The sequence below is a fragment of the Oncorhynchus kisutch genome, linkage group LG19, assembly GCF_002021735.2.
Source record: "Oncorhynchus kisutch isolate 150728-3 linkage group LG19, Okis_V2, whole genome shotgun sequence".
Classification (NCBI taxonomy): Eukaryota; Metazoa; Chordata; class Actinopteri; order Salmoniformes; family Salmonidae; genus Oncorhynchus; species Oncorhynchus kisutch.
In genome coordinates, this window is record NC_034192.2 from 34,809,243 (window position 1) to 34,833,508 (window position 24,266).

The following is a 24,266-nucleotide window of genomic DNA, read 5'->3' on the forward strand; positions in this document are numbered from 1 at the left end:
TACAGCTGTGAGTCTTTATGGGTAAGTCTCTAAGATCTTTCCACACCTGGGTGTGCAACATTTGCCTATTATTCTTTTGAAAATTCTTCAACATCTGTAAAACTTGTTGTTGATCATTGCTAGATAACCATTTTCAGGTCGTGCCATAGATTTTCAAGTAGATTTAAGTCACAACTGTAACTCGGGCCACTCAGGAACATTCACTGTCTTCTTGGTAAGCAACTCCAGTGTAGACTTGGCCTTGTGTTTTAGCTTATTGTCCTACTGAAAGGTGAATTAGTCTCTATGGTGTAAAGCAGACTGAACCAGGTTTTTCTGTAGGATTTTGCCTGTGCTTAGCTCCATTCCATACTTTTTTTATCCTGAAAAACTCCCCAGTCCTTAATGATTACAAGCATACCCATAACATGATGCAGTCACTGCTAGGTGTGAAAATATGGCAAATGGTACTCCGTAATGTGTTTTATTGGATTTGCCCCAAACATAACACTCTGTATTTAGGACAAAAAAAATGAATTGCTTTGCCACATTTGTTAGCATTTTTTTTAGTGCCTTGTTGCAAACAGGATGCATGTTTTGGAATATTTTTAATCTGAACAGGCTTCCTTCTTTTCACTCAGTCAATTAGGTTAGTATTTTGTTGATCCTTCCTCAGAGTTGAATGGCTGTGAAAAAAAAACTAAAACTAAACCGTTTTAAAGTCACCATTGGCTTCATGGTGAAAAATCCCTGAGCGGTTTCCTTCCTTTCCGGCAACTGAGTTAGGAAGGACGCCTGTATCTTTGTAGTGACTGGATGTATTGATACACCATGGAAAGTGTAATTATTAACTTCACCATGCTATATTTAATCCATTTTAAATTCAAGCGGTAACACAACAACATTTGGAAAGTGCTGGGGTATGAGTATTTTCTGAAGGCACTGTAGTTATAGGCAATAGACAGACAGTCCAACATCTTCATTCTATGCCCTTCGTTCAGATGGGGTATTTGTAGATAAATCTACCTCATCTAATTTAGGCTAAACTAATTTACATACGAGGCAGAGTGCTGATCTCTATTAGACCATCCTCCTTCTTTAATTTAGTTTCTTAAACACTGATCCCCCTCTTGTCTCCCTTCATTGGGGCTGTTTGGACATTGACTTAATGATGAACTCTCCAGTCAGGATTTGAGTCATACCACAACATTTAGAAAACTTAACTGCATAGTAGTGAACAGATGCACACAGAAGAAAACAAGCAACATTCAGTGTTTTAATGATACATTATCTATGGGATATTTTTGTGGATTGTCATTCAAGTACTCATATCCCGGGGGACCATGGACTTTATTTCTATGACTTGTTGTTTACTTAATTCCTTGCAGATATCCAAGAATGTTACAAGGTGACCCTGCAACTGAACACAACACAGAACGGTGTGAAGAAGGCCAGTGCTGAGGATGCGGAGGAGGTAAGAAACTTAGAGAAAGGCCCACTTCACTTTATCAGTCAAACTATACACAATACAAAAATATGTAAACCGGATACCAGTTGTATGCCTTTACAAATACTCTATACATCTCACATAATGCACAAAATACTGTAACAATCCTCACTTATATGAGCCACGTTACAATTCTCACCAAGTGGTTAAGCCTATTGGCGCGATGCGTAGGGTGTTTGCTTTTTACACCATTTGCTACATTGGTGTCAGAAGTGAGGAGAGAGGGGGGAGAGAGAGAAAGTAGCGGTTGTCTGGGAGTGATGGATAGAGAGTGAGTGATGCGCAGAGAGAGTGAGAGAGAAAGTAGTTGTTGTCTGGGAGTGATAGATGAAGACAGACACCACAGCAGTAGTCAGTTCAGCAATGGTAACACCATGTGCTCATCAGTGGGCTGGTGATAACAATGTCAACCAGTCCTTACATTACAAGTGGTTGCAATCAAATCACATGGTCACTGACAGTAATATTTATAGACAAGCTCTGAAAAATAACCACAGAAAATTTTGGTAGAAAGCAGTGTAGGCTCCTCAGAGGAGGAAGGGGAGGACCAATGTAAATAGTGAAACATTACAAAAGTATATTCACGTCACCAAATAATTGATTAAAACCCACTGTTTTGCAAATAAGGTCTACAGTAGCCTCAACAGCATCTTCTGGCTACATTGACTTCAATACAAACATAGGAGGCTCATGGTTCTCATCCCCTTCCATAGACTTACACAGTAATTATAACGACTTCCGGAGGATGGCCTCCAACCTATCAGAGCTCTTTCAGCATGAACTGATATGTTGTCCATCCAATCAAAGAATCAGAGAATGAAAGCATAAGCTACAGCTAGCTAGCACTGCAGTGCATAAAGTGTGGTGGGTAGTTGACTCAATGAGAGAGAAAGACTATAGTTGAAAAGTTTTGAACAAATTAATGTTTTCAAAAAATATGGACAAGCAGCATAGAGAGAGAGAGAGCTAGCTATATTTTGTTGTATTTTTTTATTCTTAGTTAACCTTTCACTTACAGTACTTCGCTAGCTAATTTAGCAGACTCAACAACCTGACTCAAACAGAGAGGACTGCTCTGTGTTAGCTAGCTGGCTAAGGCTATCCAACATTGCAACTCTTCCAAGTCCAGGTGAGCTTTCGGTTGTATTAATTTAATGCCACCGGGGCCCGCCGGTGTAACTGCTAAACTTCTTGCTGTATTGCGTGATTGCACACATGGATTGAATTGTGGGTTTACTAACGCGTTAGTTCTAGTAGGTATGTTGACGATGATGTTAGCTAATATGGTGCCAACGATGTAGGCTGTGAAGCGGTTAGCAGTTATGATATGAAGGTTTGGCTTGGAAAGGTTGTTTTGCCTGGTCACAACTGATGTGTTGTCCACTGAAGTCCAAAAAGCCAAGGGAAAAGGTGAGAGGAGGAGAGCAGGAATTGCGATGTGAGAAGGAATTACACAATGATCAAAGTGATTATGCTATATGTGACTGCTATGTAAATGAACTATGTGTGCGGGTGATCAGGGGCGTATTCATTCTGACGATTCTGTTGCAAAACATTTATTAAGCAAACGCAACGAAATGGGGAAAGAAACACACCTTTCTATATAAGGTCCCACAGTTGACAGTGCATGTCAGAGCAGAAACTATACCATGAAGTCCAAGGAATCAAATCCAATCACATTTTATTAGTCACATGCGCCGAATACAACAGGTGTAGACCTTACAGTGAAATGCTTACTTACGAGCCCCTAACCAACAATGCAGTTTAAAATATACGGATAAGAATCAGAAATAAAAGTAACAAGTAATTAAAGAGCAGCAGTAAAATAGCAATAGTGAGACTATATATAAGGGGGTACCAGTACAGAGTCAATGTGCGGGGGCACTGGTTTGTTAAGGTAATATTTACATGTAGGTAGAGTTATTAAAGTGACTGCATAGATGACAACAACGGAGGGTAGCAGCGGTGTAAAAGAGGGGGAGGAGGGGGGCAATGCATATAGTCTGGCTAGCCATTTGATTAGGTGTTCAGGAGCCTTATGGTTTGTGGGTAGAAGCTGTTTAGAAGCCTCTTGGACCTAGACTTGGCACTCCGGTACCCCTTGCCATGCGGTAGCAGAGAGAGCAGTCTATGACTAGGGTGGCTGGAGTCTTTGACAATTTTTAGGGCCTTACTCTGACACCACCTGGTATAGAGGTCCTGAGTGGCAGGAAGCTTGGCCCCAGTGAAGTACTGGGCCATACGCACCACCCTCTGTAGTGCCTTGCGGTCGGAGGCCGAGCAGTTGCCATACCAGGCAGTGATGCAACCAGTCAGGATGCTCTCGATGGTGCAGCTATAGAACCTTTTGAGGATCTGAGGACCCATGCCAAATCTTTTGCTTCGCCTGAGGGGAACAGGTTTTGTCGTGCCCTCTTCACGACTGTCTTGGTGTGCTTAGACCATGTTAGTTTATTGGTGATGTGGACACCAAGGAACTTGAATCTCTCAAATTGCTTCACTATAGCCCCCTCGAGGAAAATGGGTGTGTGCTCGGGCCTCTCTTTCCTGTAGTCCACAATCCTCTCCTTTGTCTTGATCACATTGAGGGAGAGGTTGTTGTCCTGGCACCACACGGCCAAGTCTCTGACCTCCTCCCTATAGGCTGTCTCGTCGTTGACGGTGATTAGGCCTACTACTGTTGTGTCATCTGCAAACTTAATGATGGAGTTGTGCCTGTCCATGCTGTCATGAGTGAACGGGGAGTACAAGAGGGGACTGTGAGCACGCACCCCTGAGGGGCACCTGTGTTGAGGATCAGCGTGGTGGATGTGTTGTTACCTACACTTACCACCTGGGGGCGGCCCGTCAGGAAGTCCAGGATCCAGTTGCAGAGGGAAGTGTTTAGTCCCAGGGTCCTTGGCTTGTTGATGAGCTTTGAGGACAATATGGTGTTGAACACTGAGCTGTAGTCAATGAATAGCATTCTCACAAAGGTGTTCCTTTTGTCCGTGTGGGAAAAGAGCAGTGTGGAGTGCAATAGAGATTGCATCGTCTGTGGATCGGTTGGGTCAGTGCTTCCCGTAGATCTCCAAGATATACTGAACAAAAATATAAAAATGGAACATGCAACAATTTTACTGAGTTACATTTCTTATTAGGAAATCAGTCAATTGAAATTAATTCATTAGGCCCTAATCTATGAATTTCGTGTGACTGGGCAGGAGCATCCCAATATTTGGATGAGTTTCGATGTCCGCAGGTGTTATTAAAATGGTAAAATCCCCCAGGGCCCGATCTTCCGGGAATTCATCAAATAAAGTCTATCGGACAATTGGTTTCCGCATTATAAATGTTTAATTATTGGACATTTTTCTGCTTTACCAGCCGTTTCTCGTAAAAAAGACTTGGAAGAAGAAACTCGGTGGGCACAGGTTTGGCCAAATGTACTTTTAGCCCAGAAACAAGATGGCCTCGAGGCCTCATGCTCTTTGAGTTAATGCCCATTTTCTGGGATTAAAGGTCGAAATCTGTTAAGACTGGTTTCTGTTCTCACACACACACAGTCAATGTGAAGTGACACATTGTGGGGCTTACAGACACACAGAGCCTGCAGTACAGTAGTTACCTCCGTTCGAACCATCAAATAACTGTCAGACCTAGAGCCCTGAAACTTTATAAACCTGTTCTATGGCTTAAGTCGGTAGTGCAGAGTGAGTTATGTCGCTCTAGAAGGTTCTCAGGCCGAGAAACAGCCTCATCCATTTGCAATAACTTAAATACATTTTTAACGTCGTGAAAATGATGACACTTAGAAAAGTCTGAATCACAAGACTAGGTGCACTGAATCTGCCTCGGCCCATAGAAACAGACCCTAAGGTTTCTGTCCGATAGCTCTTTCAGGGACCCCATAGCAACTTCCGGAAAAAGTTAATTTTCAGCACTATTTAAGGTCGCTGCTCGGGCTCCGAATGACCTATTGAGTCATAACTTGGGATTCGGGGTCGCCTCAGCTAGGCCTACACATAATGCCAGAACTGAACCCACAGCAAGAATGTTACTACGTATTTTATGTTTTTTCTATGGTTTTAACAGAAGGCTCTATGTGAATTTTGGGCCGGCTCTGAAATATGTGATGGCTGGCTTCTAAACGAGTTGGACAAAGTGAGTTTGGTGTCAGTATGTATCAGTTTGGTGTCAGTATGATATCTTATTGAGTGATGGCTGACTTGATGGCAGTATAATACACTGCTCAAAAAAATAAAGGGAACACTTAAACAACACAATGTAACTCCAAGTCAATCACACTTCTGTGAAATCAAACTGTCCACTTAGGAAGATACACTGATTGACAATAAATTTCACATGCTGTTGTGCAAATGGAATAGACAACAGGTGGAAATTATAGGCAATTAGCAAGACACCCCCAATAAAGGAGTGGTTCTGCAGGTGGTAACTACAGACCACTTCTCAGTTCCTATGCTTCCTGGCTGATGTTTTGGTCACTTTTGAATGCTGGCGGTGCTTTCACTCTAGTGGTAGCATGAGATGAAGTCTACAACCCACATCAATGTGTCCAGAGCATGGAGGCGCTACCAGGAGACAGGCCAGTACATCAGGAGACGTGGAGGAGGCCGTAGGAAGGCAACAACCCAGCAGCAGGACCGCTACTTCCGCCTTTGTGCAAGGAGGAGCAGGAGGAGCACTGCCAGAGCCCTGCAAAATGACCTCCAGCAGGCCACTAATGTGCATGTGTCTGCTCAAACGGTCAGAAATAGACTCCATGAGGGTGGTATGAGGGCCCGACGTCCACAGGTGGGGGTTGTGCTTACAGCCCAACACCGCGCAGGACGTTTGGCATTTGCCAGAGAACACCAAGATTGGCAAATTCGCCACTGGCGCCCTGCGCTCTTCACAGATGAAAGCAGGTTCACACTGAGCACATGTGACAGTCTGAAGACGCCGTGGAGAACGTTCTGCTGCCTGCAACATCCTCCAGCATGACCAGTTTAGCGGTGGGTCAGTCATGGTGTGGGGTGGCATTTCTTTGGGGGGCCGCACAGCCCTCCATGTGCTCGCCAGAGGTAGCCTGACTGCCATTAGGTACCGAGATGAGATCCTCAGACCCCTTGTGAGACCATATGCTGGTGCGGTTGGCCGTGGGTTCCTCCTATTGCAAGACAATGCTAGACCTCATGTGGCTGGAGTGTGTCAACAGTTCCTGCAAGAGGAAGGCATTGATGCTATGGACTGGCCCGCCCGTTCCCCAGACCTGAATCCAATTGAGCACATCTGGGACATCATGTCTCGCTCCATCCACCAACGCCACGTTGCACCACAGACTGTCCAGGAGTTGGCGGATGCTTTAGTCCAGGTCTGGGAGGAGATCCCTCAGGAGACCATCCACCACCTCATCAGGAGCATGCCCGGGCGTTGTAGGGAGGTCATACAGGCACGTGGAGGCCACACACACTACTGAGCCTCATTTTGACTTGTTTTAAGTACATTACATCAAAGTTGGATCAGCCTGTAGTGTGGTTTTCCACTTTAATTTTGAGTGTGACTCCAAATCCAGACCTCCATGGGTTTATAAATTTGATTTCCATTGATCATTTTTGTGTGATATTGTTGTCAGCACATTCAACTATGTAAAGAAAAAAGTATTTAATAAGAATATTTCATTCATTCAGATCTAGGATGTGTTATTTTAGTGTTCCCTTTATTTTTTAGAGCAGTCTATATTGGCATTGGACATTTTAATATTGCAAATGGACAGTGTACATTTCCAATGTATTTAATGAGGGATGGACAGGCTGAAATCAACACCAATGAGCGATGGAGAGGAACCAAATCAAATCAAATCAAATGTATTTATATAGCCCTTCGTACATCGGCTGATATCTCAAAGTGCTGTACAGAAACCCAGCCTAAAACCCCAAACAGCAAGCAATGCAGGTGTAGAAGCACGGTGGCTAGGAAAACTCCCTAGAAAGGCCAAAACCTAGGAAGAAACCTAGAGAGGAACCAGGCTATGTGGTTGTGTCCAGTCCTCTTCTGGCTGTGCCGGGTGGAGATTATAACAGAACATGGCCAAGATGTTCAAATGTTCATAAATGACCAGCATGGTCGAATAATAATAAGGCAGAACAGTTTAAACTGGAGCAGCAGCACGGTCAGGTGGACTGGGGACAGCAAGGAGTCATCATGTCAGGTAGTCCTGGGGCATGGTCCTAGGGCTCAGGTCCTCCGAGAGAGAGAAAGAAAGAGAGAAGGAGAGAATTAGAGAACGCACACTTAGATTCACACAGGACACTGAATAGGACAGGAGAAATACTCCAGATATAACAAACTAGCCCCCCGACACAAACTACTGCAGCATAAATACTGGAGGCTGAGACAGGAGGGGTCAGGAGACACTGTGGCCCCATCCGAGGACACCCCCGGACAGGGCCAAACAGGAAGGATATAACCCCACCCACTTTGCCAAAGCACAGCCCCCACACCACTATCACTGCTCAGCCATCCCGAGTTCAACGAGCCAGTCAATTGGGGATTCCTGCAGTATATTAGAGCATGTCCAATTCTTGATGGTAAATGCCCATTGTAAGACATTGCAAATGGACAGTTTCCATTTGTAATTGGAAAGTGTCCATTACACATATGCTATATGGTCAGTGTGAACATGCTCTTCTGCAAGTTGACAGTGTCCATTGCCGATGTATATCCATAAGGACTTCTATTGCGAAATGGACATACTGAATCAACATCAACAAGAAATTCTTACTTCCTATGATCAAACATGACAAATATACCTTATAGGTTGATTCAGGGCTTAACATAGTAATATATATAATTTGGTCGGTATATATGCCATTTGGACATGGTTCACTGACTTTTGGGTTTGGAACTGAAGTTCCTATGATTCTATATGGCAAATGGACATAGCATCCTGATTTGGTACTTTCAATACTTATTTATGCCATTTGGACATTTCTTATGCCATTTGGACATGGTTCATGCACATTTGGGTATGGAAGCCAACTTCCTATGATCATATTTGGCAAAGGGACAAAACATAGGCCTTATGGACAAACTCAATAAAATAAGACAAATGTATGTTGATACGGTTTCTACATATGTATAATTGACACAAAAAATCGACACAAAAAGCACTTTTTATGAGGTATTACATTTTTTAATTTTTTAAAGATTTTTACAATTTCACCCTTGGGATCTGACTGACCATTTCCCATTTGAAAATCTACAGTGGAGTGCGCTCGCCCCCTATGGTATTTCTAGTTTCTTACACTTTAATGTTGCAATATGGTTTTGCACATTATTTTTGATATGATTAACTTTTCTTTGTTAAGACAGTTTACTATTACTTAATCTGACTGTTCTTAATTGATGATTACTTAAATTTGTCTATGACAGATTAAAAAAAATGTATCAATTGACCAATTTGGCACATTTGGGTAGACTTGATCCAAATATTTTCCAGTATTGCAATGCTTTACTGGATCAATCTGAAACTTTGCACACACACTGCTGCCATCTAGTGGCCAAAATCAAAATTGTGCCTAAACTGCAATATTATATTATGACCTTTCTCTTGCATTTCAAAGATGATAAAAAATGTTATTTTTTGGAAATGCATATTTTTTGCTTTCATCTTTTACTAGATCTAATGTGTTCTATTCTCCAACATTCACATGTCCACGAACTTCAAAGTGTTTCCTTTGAAATGGTATAAAGCATATGCATATCCTTGATTCAGGTCCTGAGATACAGGCGGTTAGATTTGGGTATGTCATTTTAGATGATTTTTTTTTAAAGGGGTGGCTGCGATCCCCGTACAGGGATCGTACAGGGACCAACATCAGGGGAAATTTCAGAGTGACAACTAAAAATACAACTTCGTAACATTAAACATTCTTGAAAATGCTAGTGTCTTACACCCTTCAAAAGATTAGAATCTTGGTAATCAAACTGTTTTCCAATTTAAAATAGCTATTACAGAGAACAAATCCCATGCTTTTGTTTGAGAAGAGCAATCAACAACAGAAACATTTTCCGCCATGACAGTTTTTACATATTCACATCTGAAGGTAAAATTATGACTTCCATTCTGATATCTTGCTCTTATTTCTCTTCCTGAGTGTCCCATTGATCAAATGAAGTGCCGTTTTCTTTGATAAAATCCATTTTTATAGCCTAAATCTAAACATTTTGTAAACCGTTTGTGCCGTGAATTCCATCTCTATCAATTCTTTACGGAGCATTCGACGTGACTCCCCCCTGTAAACAATCGTTTATCTAGTCATGGTGGGTTTCAGTGCATTCCTCTGGATGTTTGCAACACAGCCAAACGTCATTGGTTTTTTTGCGGGGAGTATTGACCGAAGTGAGTTGATTTGAAGACAACGATAAATGACTACCTTACGCACCAATCATTTTAGCGAAGCTTCATTGAGTGACTATATTTCTGCCCAATGACCACTGATCTTCTTGAAATCTAGCTGGGTAGAGCTGTTTCTGCAAGGACAGGACGTACTTCTGGACAGGTAAGTGCTAATGCCGTTTTATGAAATATACAAATAAATATATATTATATATATAAAAAATACCAAAAATGTGTAGTTTGTGTGTGTGTGTTGGTTTGTTTGGGTGTGTGTGTGTACAAACACAACAATGGCCGGAGTTGAATGGAACAGCACTTCACCTTAGTGACTATTCCCTCTGCTCTATACAATACATAACTGTTTATTTTATGTGATGATAAAAGGCTCATACAATACAAATATTTTTTTAATATTTTCTTTCACAGTGATAGCGACTCCGACTGGGAGCCCCCGGTGCCAAGCTGCCCGCTCTACCTGTGCCCCCAGTGGTGTTCATATGCCACAGTTCATTACTGCAGGCATGACTGTGCCTCAGGGCCAAAAGGGCACAGCATGGAGGCGGCGTTGTGTTCTGTGTCGCATGAAATGCACCACTTGTTCAGTTTGCCTCTGCTTTACATCAGAAAGAGACTGCTATGGGACATGGCACAGGCAGCAAAATATTATGACAAGGACTTCCAAGGGGTGTACTGTTTATTTTTAAAATATTTTTTTTAAATTATATTATATATTTCTATATTTCTAATATTTCTAATATTAAAAAACAAAAATTGGTGTGTGTGTTAGAATTGCTTTTTGATATGTTGTATACAGTTATTTGCACTGCCTTATATAGTTATAGGTCATTTCACCAATTCGGCAGCTTGGGTACATTTGGGCAACTTGTGTGGGACACCTGGGTGACTTCATGCTAAATGTCATGTAGCTCACCCATTCCTGAAGTTATCAGTCTGAAACTCTGCACACCTACAGTTGCCCTCTTGTGTTATCCATCAAAATTATCTCCAGCATCCTATCTGACTGTGTGGCTATTCTAGTACATGTGAAAGATGAAACTACAACAATAAAAAACAGAAAACGTATGCTCTTTCTTTCTCTTTTCTTCCACCAGATCTACTGTGTTATATTCTCCTACATTCAATTTCCACAAACTTTTCCACAAACTTCAGAATGTTTCCATTCAAATGATACCAAGAATGTGCATGTCTTTGCCTCTGGGGCTGAGCTACAGGCAGTTAGATTTGGGTATGTCTTCAGGTGGAAATTGAGAACAAAGGGATGCAGCCATAACGGCTTAAGTTTTTTTTAAAAGAACTATATAATGAAATTGTGTGTCGGTAAAGTAGAAACATAAAAAGTATTATATATATATGTATATATGTATATATGTATATATGTATATATATATATATGTATATATGTATATATGTATATATGTGTATATATATATATATATGTATATATATACATATATATATACATATATACATATATATATATATATATATATATATATATATATATATATACATATATATATATATATATATATATATATAATACTTATATATAATACTTTTTTCAAAATTAAAGTGGAAAACCACACTACAGGCTGATCCAACTTTGATATATATATATATGTATATATATATGTATATATATATGTATATGTATATATATGTATATATGTGTATATATATATATATGTATATATATGTATATATGTATATGTATATATATGTATATATGTATATATATATATATATATATATATATAATATGTATATATATATATAATATATATATATATGTATATATATATATATATATATATATGTATATATATATGTATATATATATATATGTATATATATATATGTATATATATATATGTATATGTATATGTGTATATATATATATATATATATATGTATATATACTGCTCAAAAAAATAAAGGGAACATTAAAATAACAAATCCTAGATCTGAATGAATGAAATATTCTTATTAAATACTTTTTTCTTTACATAGTTGAATGTGCTGACAACAATCACACAAAAATGATCAATGGAAATCAAATTTATGGAGGTCTGGATTTGGAGTCACACTCAAAATTAAAGTGGAAAACCACACTACAGGCTGATCCAACTTTGATGTAATGTCCTTAAAACAAGTCAAAATGAGGCTCAGTAGTGTGTGTGGCCTCCACGTGCCTGTATGACCTCTCTACAATGCCTGGACATGCTCCTGATGAGGTGGCGGATGGTCTCCTGAGGGATCTCCTCCCAGACCTGGACTAAAGCATCCGCCAACTCCTGGACACTCTGTGGTGCAACGTGCCGTTGGTGGATGGAGCGAGACATGATGTCCCAGATGTGCTCAATTGGATTCAGGTCTGGGGAACAGGCGGGCCAGTCCATAGCCTTAATGCCTTCCTCTTGCAGGAACTGCTGACACACTCCAGGTCTAGCATTGTCTTGAATTAGGAGGACCCTAGGGCCAACCGCACCAGCATATAGTCTCAAGGGGTCTGAGGATCTCATCTCGGTACCTAATGGCAGTCAGGCTACCTCTGCCGAGCACATGGAGGGCTGTGCGGCCCCCCCAAAGAAATGCCACTCCACAACATGACTGACCCACTGCCAAACCGGTCAAGCTGGAGGATGTTGCAGGCAACAGAACGTTCTCCACGGCGTCTCCAGACTCCAGTCTGTCACATCTGCTCAGTGTGAACCTGCTTTCATCTGTGAAGAGCACAGGGGGCCAGTGGCGAATTTGCCAATCTTGGTGTTCTCTTGCAAATGCCAAACGTCCTGCACGGTGTTGGGCCGTAAGCACAACCCCCACCTGTGGATGTCGCGCCCTCATACCACCCCCATGGGGTCTATTTCTGACCGTTTGAGCAGACACATGCACATTTGTGACCTGCTGGAGGTCATTTTGCAGGGCTCTGGCAGTGCTCCTCCTGCTCTTCCTTGCACAAAGGCAGAGGTAGCGGTCCTGCTGCTGGGTTGTTGCCCTCCTACGGCCTCCTCCACATCTCCTGATGTACTGGCCTGTCTCCTGGTAGCGCCTCCATGCTCTGGACACTACGCTGACAGACACAGCAAACCTTCCTGCCACAGCTCGCATTGATGTGCCATCCTGGATGAGCTGCACTACCTGAGCCACTTGTGTAGGTTGTAGACTTCGTCTCATGCTACCACTAAAGTGAAAGCACCGCCAGCATTCAAAAGTGACCAAAACATCAGCCAGGAAGCATAGGAACTGAGAAGTGGTCTGTAGTCACCACCTGCAGAACCACTCCTTTATTGGGGGTGTCTTGCTAATTGCCTATAATTTCCACCTGTTGTCTATTCCATTTGCACAACAGCATGTGAAATTTATTGTCAATCAGTGTTGCTTCCTAAGTGGACATTTTGATTTCACAGAAGTGTGATTGACTTGGAGTTACATTGTGTTGTTTTAAGTGTTCCCTTTATTTTTTGAGCAGTATATATATATATATATATATGTACACACATACATCACTTCCTGTTGAACATGAAATGAGGGAGAGCTCAATTTGTTGTTTTTGAAGTATATAGGAAAGTTTCTTAGTAGCTAACTAACTTTTTAGTTTGATCCCGCGACGCAGTTGGCATCAGTTGCTGGGACTGCTAGTCTCTGTCCAGTGATCCTGTCGACCAAGCCTGGGTCTGAGGAGCTATTTGACGTAGCAGTAGCCGATTTGCTAGCTAGCTGCCTATCAAGCTAGCAGAGTTTTCTTGAGGGCTTGAATGCAGTCCACGACACGGCTAGCCATTGTGGCAGTTCTCCCAGGGTCAGCAAATTTTCTATGGGATTGAGGTCAGAGTGTTGTGATGGCCACTCCAATGCCTTGACTTTGTTGTCCTTAAGCCATTTTGCCACAACTTTGGATGTATGCTTGGGGTCATTGTCCATTTGGAAGACCCATTTGCGACCAAGCTTTAACCTCCTGAATGATGTCTTGAGATGTTGCTTTAGTATATCCACATAATTTTCCTGCCACATGATGCCATCTATTTTGTGAAGTGCACCAGTCTCTCCTGCAGCAAAGCACCCCCACAACATGATGCAGCCACCCCTTGCTTCATGGTTGGGATGGTGTTCTTCGGCCTGCAAGCCTCCCCCTTTTTCCTCCAAACATAACGATGGTCATTATGGCCAAACAGTTATATTTTTGTTTTATCAGACCAGAGGACATTTCTCCAAAAGGACAATATTTGTCCCCATATGCAGTTGCAAACCGTGGTCTGGCCTTTTTATGGCGGTTTTGGAGCAGTGGCTTCTTCCTTGCTGAGCGGCCTTTCAGGTTATGTCGATATAGGACTTGTTTTACTGTGGATATAGATACTGTTGCACCTGTTTCCTCCAGCATATTCACAAGGTCCTTTGCTGTTATTCTGGCATTGATTTGCACTTTTCGCACCAAAGTACATTCATCTCTAGGAGACAGAACGTGTCTCCTTCCTGGGCGGTATGACGGCTGCATGGTCCCATGGTGTTTATACTTGTGTACTATTGTTTGTTTGTTTGTACAGCTCCCAAGGATGAACCAGACTTGTGGAGGTCTACAATTTGTTTCTGAGGTCTTGGCTGATTTGTTTTGATTTTCCAATGATGTCAAGCAAAGAGGCACTGAGTTTGAAGGTAGGCCTTTAAATACATCCTCAGGTACACCTCCAATTGACTCAAATGATGTCAATTAGGCTATCAGAAGCTTCTAAAGCCATGACATAATTAGGCTTTTTGGAATTTTCCAAGCTGTTTAAAGGCACAGTCATCTTAGTGCATGTAAACACCTGACCCACTGGAATTGTGATACAGTGAAATAATTGTCTGTAAACAATTGTTGGAAAAATTATTTGTGTCATGTACTAAGTAGATGTCCTAACTGACTTGCCAAAACTATAGTTTGTTAACAACAAATTTGTGGAGTGGTTGGAAAACGAGTTTTATGACTCCAACCTAAGTGTGTGTGTGTGTATGTAAACTCAGCAAAAAAAGAAACGTCCTCTCACTGTCAACTGCGTTTATTTTCAACAAACTTAGCATGTGCAAATATTTGTATGAACACAAGATTCAACAACTGAGACATGAATTGAACAAGTTCCACAGAAATGGCATAATGTGTCCCTGAACAAAGGGAGGGGGGGTGTAACAGCCAGTATCTGGTGTGGCCACCAGCTGCATTAAGTACTGCAGGGCATCTCCTCCTCATCGACTGCACCAGATTTGCCAGTTCTTGCTGTGAGATGTTACCCCACTCTTCCACCAAGGCACTTGTAAGTTCCCGGACATTTATGTGGGGGAATGGCCCTAGCCCTCACCCTCCGATCCAACAGGTCCCAGACGTGCTCAATGGGATTGACAACCGGGCTCTTCACTGGCCATGGCAGAACACATTCCTATCTTGCAGAAAATCACGCACAGAACGAGCAGTTTGGCTGGTGGCATTGTCATGCTGAAGGGTCATGTCAGGAGGAGCCTGCAGGACGGGTACCAAATTAGGGAGGAGGATGTCTTCCCTGTAACGCACAGCGTTAAGATTGCCTGCAATGACAACAAGCTCAGTCTGATGATGCTGTGACACACCACCCCAGACCATGACGGATCCTCCACCTCCAAATCGATCCTGCTCCAGATTACAGGCCTCGGTGTAACTCTCATTCCTTCAACGATAAACGCAAATCCGACCATCACCCACGCCTCGTCAGTGAAAAGCACTTTTTGCCAGTCCTGTCTGGTCCAGTGACGGTGGGTTTGTGCCCATAGGCAACATTGTTGTCGGTGATGTCTGGTGAGGACCTGCCTTACAACAGGCCTACAAGCCCTCAGTCCAGCCTCTGTCTGCAATAGGCTGAGATTCTCAGCACTGATGGAGGGTTTGTGCATTCCTGGTGTAACTCGGGCAGTTGTTGTTGCTATCCTGTATCTGTCCCACAGGTGTGATGTTCGGATGTATCGATCCTGTGCAGGTGTTGTTACACGTGGTCTGCCACTGCGAGAACGATCAGCTGTCCATCCCGTCTCCCTGTAGCGCTGTCTTAGGCGTCTCACAGTACGGACATTCCAATTTATTTGCCCTGGCCACATCTGCAGTCCTCATGCCTCCTTGCAGCATGCCTAAGGCACTTTCACGCAGGTGAGCAGGGGACCCTGGGCATCTTTCTTTTTGTGTTTTTCAGAGTCAGTAGAAAGTTCTCTTTAGTGGCCTAAGTTTTCATAACTGTGACCTTAATTGCCTACCATCTGTACGCTGTGGCCTACCGTCTGTACGCTGTTAGTGTCTTAACGACCGTTCCACAGGTGCATGTTCATTAATTGTTTATGGTTTATTGAACAAGCATGGGAAATAGTGTTTAAACCCTTTACAATGAAGATCTGAAGTTATTTGGATGTTTACGAATTATCTTTGAAAGACAGCGTCCTGAAAAAGGGACCTTTCTTTTATATATTTATTTATTCAAATTCATATAATGAATTTCACATGAATTGCACTTTAACAACAAAGAACAACATTTGAAAAGAGCAACATTAAAGCTCCAGATAGTAGGGGAGAGAAAGAGCGACAGAGAGAGATACAGTGATAAGAACATTGACAAATACTGGCCAATAATGTACTTCACCATACATAAACCAAGACATCAGAATAGGTCATTCTTGAAAATACTGGATTAAGTAAGAAAAAAAGAACATCTAAACAGATCAATGAAAAATAGGAAAACAGTTGAACAGGGATTTTTTTTTAACAAAAAACTATAACAATAACTGCTTGCCTGCCTGTCTTTGAGAGAGGAACGAGAGAGAGAAAGGGGCTGAGAGAGAAGGATGGATGGAGAGGAGCGAGCAGGGCTGGACTGGAGCCAGAGAAGCACGCTACCGCAACCCGGATGGCGCAAGCAGATCATTTGCTGAGAGAATGGGAGATGCAAACAGGTCTCAAATAAATCTCGGTGGGGTGCAGATTATCACCCCAATCTTTGAAACTGATCCTCCTTAGCTCTGATACGTCAACTAGGACAAACTTGGAAATATAAATAATAGAAAGAGATTGCTATTACTATGACTACTACTATTACTCGCTGGGTAAAAAGGCAGATGACAACTAACAAATAAAGTTTGTGTTCATCAGGTGTGTGTGTTTGTGTACTTACATGTTGAAGTTTTTCCACTCGAATTCCTTCCGGTCTGCCGGAAAGCGTGGAACATGTGGGTTAATTGGCAATGGCTTCCTCTGAACGACCTTTCCGGTCTTGCGGCTCACTCCTGCTTTCGCTGTGCAGTTGGTTCCTTCAGGGTTCATTTGAACCAGGATCCTGCACAACCCAACATAGAATATATTAAATCAGTTGAGGCATTGAAAATATAACAATAAGAAATATCATTGCAATGTAATTAACAAATGCTAAATGTAAGTGTTGGATCAATGAATGTTACATTTTTACCTCTTGATCAGCGCCACGGTTGTAGAGGCTGACTCCTGGTATTCGATGTTAAAAACATAGAACGTGCTGAAGAGCACAGAGAGGGCAGCAGCAAAGTTGGTCCAAAACACAGACCACTCTCCACTCGATCGACACCACTAATTTTGAAGAACCCAATAGAGTATTTCCTGAAATACACAAAAGTAAGTGTATACTTACTAGATATATTTAGATATGTACCACAATACTATAAATCAAATAAAAGGTATTACCAAACATGATCAGCCTTGGTGTGTCTGGCAAAGGAATTTACGCATCGACATCAACCCGAGTTGCAGTGATCTAAAATCACAAAACATACAAATTAAAAAAATTCAATCATGTGTAATAATTAGAGGTCGACCGATTATGATTTTTCATTACCGATACCGATAATTGGAGGACAACAAAAAAGCCGATACCGATTAATCGGTCGATTTTTAAAATGTATTTGTAATAATGACAATTACAACAATACTGAATGAACAATTATTTTAACTTAATATAATACATAAATAAAATCAATTTAGCCTCAAGTAAATAATGAAACGTTCAATTTGGTTTAAATAATGCAAAAACAAAGTGTTGGAGAAGAAAGTAAAAATGCAATATGTGCCATGTAAGAAAGCTAACGTTTAAGTTCCTTTCTCAGAACATGAGAACATGAGTCTTCAATATTCCCAGGTAAGAAGTTTTAGGTTGTAGTTATTATAGGAATTATAGGACTATTTCTCTCTCTACCATTTGTATTTCATATACCTTTGACTATTGGATCTTCTTATAGGCAGTTAAGTATTGCCAGTGTAACAGTATAGCTTCCGTACCTCTCCTCGCCTCAGCCTAATCTCGGTAGTTGATAGGCTTGAAGTCATAAACAGTAGAGCTGCTGGCAAAATGCACAAAAGTGCTGTTTGAATGAATGCTTATGAGCCTGCTGGTGCCTACCATCGCTCAGTCAGACGGCTCTATCAAATCATAGACTTAATTATAACATAATATCACAGAAATGCGAGCCTTAGGTCATTAATATGGTCGAATCCAGAAACGATCATCTCGAAAACAAGATGTTTATTCTTTCAGTGAAATACGGAACCATTCCGTATTTCATCTAACGGGTGGCATCTATCAGTCTAAATATTCCTGTTACATTGCACAACCTTCAATGTTATGTCATAATTATGTAAAATTCTGGCAAATTAGTTCGCAATGAGCCAGGCGGCCCAAACTGTTGCATATACACTGACTGCGTGCAATGAACGCAAGAGAAGTGACAATTTCACCTGGTTAATATTGCCTGCTAACCTGGATAACTTTTGAGCTAAATATGCAGGTTTAAAAATATATGGAGCAACAACAGTCCTTTTTTGTGAATGCGCACTGCATCGATTATATGCAACGCAGGACACGCTAGATAAACTAGTAATATCATCAACCATGTGTAGTTATAACTAGTTATTATGATTGATTAAGTTTAATGCTAGCTAGCAACTTACCTTGGCTTCTTACTGCATTTGCGTAACAGGCAGGCTCCTCGTGAGGCAGGCGGTTAGAGCATTGGACTAGTTAACCGTAAGGTTGCAAGATTGAATCCCTGAGCTGACCAGGTAAAAATCTGTCGTTCTGCCCCTGAACAGGGCAGTTAACCCACCGTTCCTAGGCCGTCATTGAAAATAAGAATGTGTTCTTAACTGACTTACCTAGTTAAATAAAGATTCAATAAAGATGTAAAATATATATATATAAAAAAAATCAAAAAAATCTGCAAAACCGGCGTCCAAAATGACAGATTTCCGATTGTTATGAAAACTTGAAATCGGCCCTAATTAATCGGCCATTCCGATTAATCGGTCGACCTCTAGTAATAATACAGTATAAACACTATTCCTTTACATCTGCCAAGTGGAACAGAGATTCGTCCTTCTCTTTGAAGTGGGTCATCAACAAAAGAATGTCAGCAGTGGCTGTTAGATCATCATTGAATCTGATGTAACCGTCGATTTCATTCAGCAGGCAGTGGATCTCTCTCCTTACCTTGGTCTTTTGGCTTTAAAAAAAGTTGACAATTTCTCTTACCCTTGTTCAGCAGAGCTTGAGTCATGCGACTGTCAATCATGATGCCAGTGAGGGTATGGAAGTTGTTGCAGAGCCATACATAACCTGGTGAAAAGGAAAGGCCACTGGTCCTGGAGGTCACTGATGCTTGGAGGAGGACAAGTGTCCTATCCATTTGTTACAGATCCTATCCATTCTTCATTTTCTTTTAAATACAAAGAAACAACTGTTAGGCAATGCGCTGCACTCCATATCTGCACAAGAGGACAAACCAACAATTTACTGAAACATTTGTTTTATTTTTATGTATTTGTCATTTCTGTCTCTTTTGTTGTATATGCCTCGCTCCCTCATAGCATAAACCATTTATTTTGAGGGCAAACAAATTAACTATTTACACAACATTTTTAACCTTGTGTGTATGTGTACACTCTTTGAAAAAAGGGTTCCAAAATGGTAATTTGTCTGTCCCCATAGGAGAACCCTTTTTGGTTCCAGGTGGAACCCAGAAGAGTTCTAACTGGAACCAAAAGGGTTATACATGTATACAAAAATGGATCTTCAAAGGGTTATCCTATGGGGACAGCTAAATAACCATTTTAGGTTCTATATAGCACTTTTTTTCATAACAATTACAGTTGATGTCGGAAGTTTACATACACCTCAGCCGAATACATTTAAACTCAGTTTTTCACAACATTTAATCCTAGTAAAAATTGCCTGTTTTAGGTCAGTTAGGATCACCACTTTATTTTAAGGAAATGAAATGTCAGAATAATAGTAGAGTACCCACCCTAGTCACCCTAGTCAAACCCTAGACATACAAAAACTAGAGTATCCACCCTAGTCACACCCTGACCTAACCAAAATATATAGAAAAACAGATATCTAAGGTCATGGCGTGACAGTAGGGGGGGCTGCGTCCGGTTCTGGACGCAGCCCCCCCTCCTTACGCTGATCCCTCCACTTTTGTGGAACCAGACCGTGGAGGACCGTGGAGGTTACGAATCCCTTTGGCCCGGCAGTCTAGGGGGGATAGTATCGAGACCCGTAAAATAACTCATGCAAAGTGTAATAGTGACAAAATAACGGTGAGAACGAAATAACCACAGACAACTAATATCTACCATCAAACACCCAGGGTTTATTTGTAAACACAAGGTAAGGGGGGGAGCATGAAAAGAGGCTGAGCTGGACCGAAGGAAAGAAACAAATATCCAAAAATACCACTAGACTAGCCTACTTCAATACAGCTAACTAACTAACCAAAAATACAGTGGGTGGTCCGCCCAGTTCTAACTAGTGTTTTTAACAAAGTTTACCTATGGGTAGTGTGTGCCCATGGGCGACTTGTCTTGGTTCCCCCTTTTCCCACCATCAAACACCATAACAAAAACAATACTCACAGGTGGGGACAAAGTGATATGGAGGTGCTCAAACAAAAGAGAGCTCAATATATAAAGAGTGCGAGAGAGAGACATAGTAGGAGAGAGTGAAACACAGATCTACAGACAGATGGCATTGACAGAGAGATTGAGCTCCAGAGGAACCAACTGAATGGGTTTTTAAACCAAGGGAAAGGGGATGTGATAGGGTAATGGAAATAGATGTGTGGGGACCGTCGCCGCGAGACCCCGGACTGGGGACCGTCGCCGCGAGACCCCGAGCTGGGGACCGTCGCCGCGAGACCCCGGACTGGGGACCGTCCCCGGAAGCTCTGGACTGTGGAGGCGCACTGGAGGCCTAATGTGTGGGACCGGTACAGGTGGCACAAGGCTGAAGACACACCTCTGGGCGAGTGCGGGGCACAGGATGTTCTGGACTGTGGAGGTGCACTGGAGGTCTGGAGCGTAGAGCTGGCACAATGCGTCCTGGCTGGATGCTCACTTTAGCTCGATAAGTGCGGGGCGCTGGCACAGGAAGCACTGGGCTGTGGAGACGCACTGGGGATACTGCGCGTAAAGCAGGATAAGTGCGGGGCGGACCGTCCCCGGAAGCTCTGGACTGTGGAGGCGCACTGGAGGCCTAATGTGTGGGACCGGTACAGGTGGCACAAGGCTGAAGACACACCTCTGGGCGAGTGCTGGGCACAGGATATCCTGGTCCGAAGAGGTGTACTGGAGACCAGGAGCACTGAGCCGGCACAACCCGTCCTGGCTGGATGCCCACTCTAGCGCGGCAATTGCGGGGAGCTTGAATAGAGCGCACCGGGCTTTGAATGCGCACTGGAGACACCGTGCGCATCACTGCATAACACTGTGCCTGGCCAGTCACACGCTCCCCACGGTAAGCACGGGGAGTTGGCTCAGGTCTAAACCCTGACTCAGATTATCAGATTATCCACTGCGGCACTCAGGGGCCCTGTATAGGGGTAAGGTGACTAGGCATCAGGATATATGATAAACAGAGTACAGCAGCATATATGATGATTGTATGTTCCTGTGTATCTCAGTTGGTAGAGCATGGCACTTGCAACACCAGGGTTGTGGGTTTGATTCCCACAGGGGACCAGTATGAAAATGTATGCACTCACTACTGTAAGTCGCTCTGGATAAGAGCGTCTGCTAAATGACTAAAATGTAAAAGTGTGTGTGTGTGGATAGAGTCAGTATAAATGTGTGTGCATATTATGTGTGTGTGTGTGAGCAAAGGGAGTGAGTGTGTGTATGTGTGTTGGGATATCAGTGTGTGTAGGGCCCTGTGAGTGTGCATAGACACAGTGCAAAGTAAGAATTAAATACAAAGGTCAACTCAGATAGTCTGTGTAGCTATTTAGCAGTCTTATGGCATGGGGTTAAAAACTGTTCTGGAGCCTGTTGATGTCAGACTTGATGAACCGGTACCGCTTGCCATGCGGAAGCAGAGAGAACAATCAGTGGCTTGGGTGGTTGGAGTCTTAACGATTTTCCGACCCTTCCTTTCACACTACCTGATATAGAGGTCCTGGATGGCAGGCAGCTTGGTCCCAGTGATGTACTGGGCTGTCCACACCACCCTATGTTGCACCATGCGATCGAGGGCGGTGCTGTTGCCATACCAAGCAGTGATGCAGCCAGTCAACATGCTCTTAATGGTACATCTGTAGATCTTTTTGTGTATTGGAGGGCACATGCCAAACCTTTTTAACTTCCTGGGGGAGAAGAGGCGCAAGTCATGCCTTTGTCACAACTGTGCATGTGTGTGGGGACCATTTTAAGTCCTTAGTGATTTGGACACTGAGGAACTTGACCTGCTCCACGGCAGCCCCATTGATGTAGATGGGGGCATGATCACCCCCCTGTTTCCTGTAGTCCACGGTCAGCTCCTTGGTCTTACTTATGCCCTAGCAGTGGGGGCCAGTGAGGAGGCCCTAGTGAATGGGACAGCTCAGCTCAGTGGCTGGCCAGTGAGTAGGCCCTCATCAGCATTCGAGGCATGCTGTCACCTGTGTGGAGGATGGGAGGGAAAATAAATGAGTCTGCAAATTCACTGATTTGGTGCAGAGAGGCAAGTGAGTGGGATAATAGCTTCTGTAGAGATGGAATGAATGAAACTGGTTAAAAGAGGGGGATACTTGGGAGGAAGAGGCCTGATGGAAAAGTTGAATATATTAGGTTATCATTGTGCAAAGCTGAATCTAGTTTGTAGCTCAAATGTGATTCCAATGTCATACTTGTGTGATTTGGTCTATTTAGTTGTCATTACTTGTTATTTGACTGTTCAAGTTTGAAATAGGAATGTTTCTAATGAATACTGCATGCTGTTTGTTGACTCATGATAAGTCATTCATAGACTCATCATTCAACCGTGCGTGCGTGTGCTTTTGCAGTGTGTTCGTGTGTGCTTGCGTCTGTGAACACTGCATGCGTGTGTGTGACTGCATTTGCGTGCATGTGTGCATGCTGTGCTTTCGTTTGTGTGTGTGTGATGAGTGACCTGCCAGTGTTGCTGAGGCCGTCCTCCTAGCTGCCATTATTAGACAGAGGGGTCAGCTGAGAGGGCAGCCCTGCTTGTGTCAGTTGACCTGCCTGTCAGCACTGCCATGTGGGAACAGAGCTGCCGAAGCAAAACTCCCTTATCATCTCCCTGATAACATATTCAGACTCATGCAGCGACACATCTACATGTCTGGTTAAAGTACGGAACAGCAATGACAAAACATCTACAAGCATTCATTTGAAATGTATTTATTCAGCCTTTATTTAACTAGGCAAGTCGGCTAGGAACAAATTCTTATTTTACAATGTCCTGCCCCGGTCAAACCGTCCCCTAACCCGGACGACGCTTTAACAATTGTGCACCGTCCTATGGGACTCACGATCACGGACGGTTGTGATACAGCCCAGGATCGAACCAGGGTCTGTAGTGGTGACACCTCTAGCACTGAGATGCAGTGCCTTAGACCGCTGCGCCACTTGGGAGCCCTTTTTTACGGGACGACGGATGTGTTTAGCCTGGATGCTTCTATGAGTGTAGCGTGTCTATTATACACAGATCAGGACAAAGAACCCGCTGGCGCCTTGATCATCAATGCAATTTTGTCAAGCACTTTTTGTGACCTTGCGTCAGGCAGTCTAAGGCACTCCATGGCCTGCTCTAAAGGCTGCCCTCTGCTGTCTCTTAAGGGTCTGTGCGGGTTAAGCTGTGGCAATACACTCAACAGCTGGAAGGTAGGAAAAGCCTCCCTCTCTCTGTCAGATCTAACTGCCGCTTTGAATAATACATACGTAGTGTGTAAGAATCAATAGCTGCCAACGTCCTTATATCATTTCATACAGTTACAGTCTTTAGGCTACCAGTCTGTCCTGTATGAGCCTGGAACATAGTGATTACTCCTCCTCTCCTGTCACTATGTATTGGTTGAGTTTTCATTTCTCTT

The 24,266-nt window shown here is 42.7% G+C and overlaps 1 protein-coding gene across 2 annotated transcripts in view; it reads left to right on the forward strand.

Annotated features, from left to right (window-relative positions):
* The window catches only part of LOC109864740 (disks large homolog 3), a 140,334-nt gene that overhangs the window by 19,527 nt on the left and 96,541 nt on the right, over positions 1–24,266 (forward strand). For both annotated transcript variants that reach the window (XM_031797385.1, XM_031797390.1), the window contains exon 3: positions 1,368–1,453. In XM_031797385.1, the coding sequence (XP_031653245.1) occupies positions 1,368–1,453 (86 nt within the window). The remainder of the gene's footprint in view (positions 1–1,367; positions 1,454–24,266) is intronic.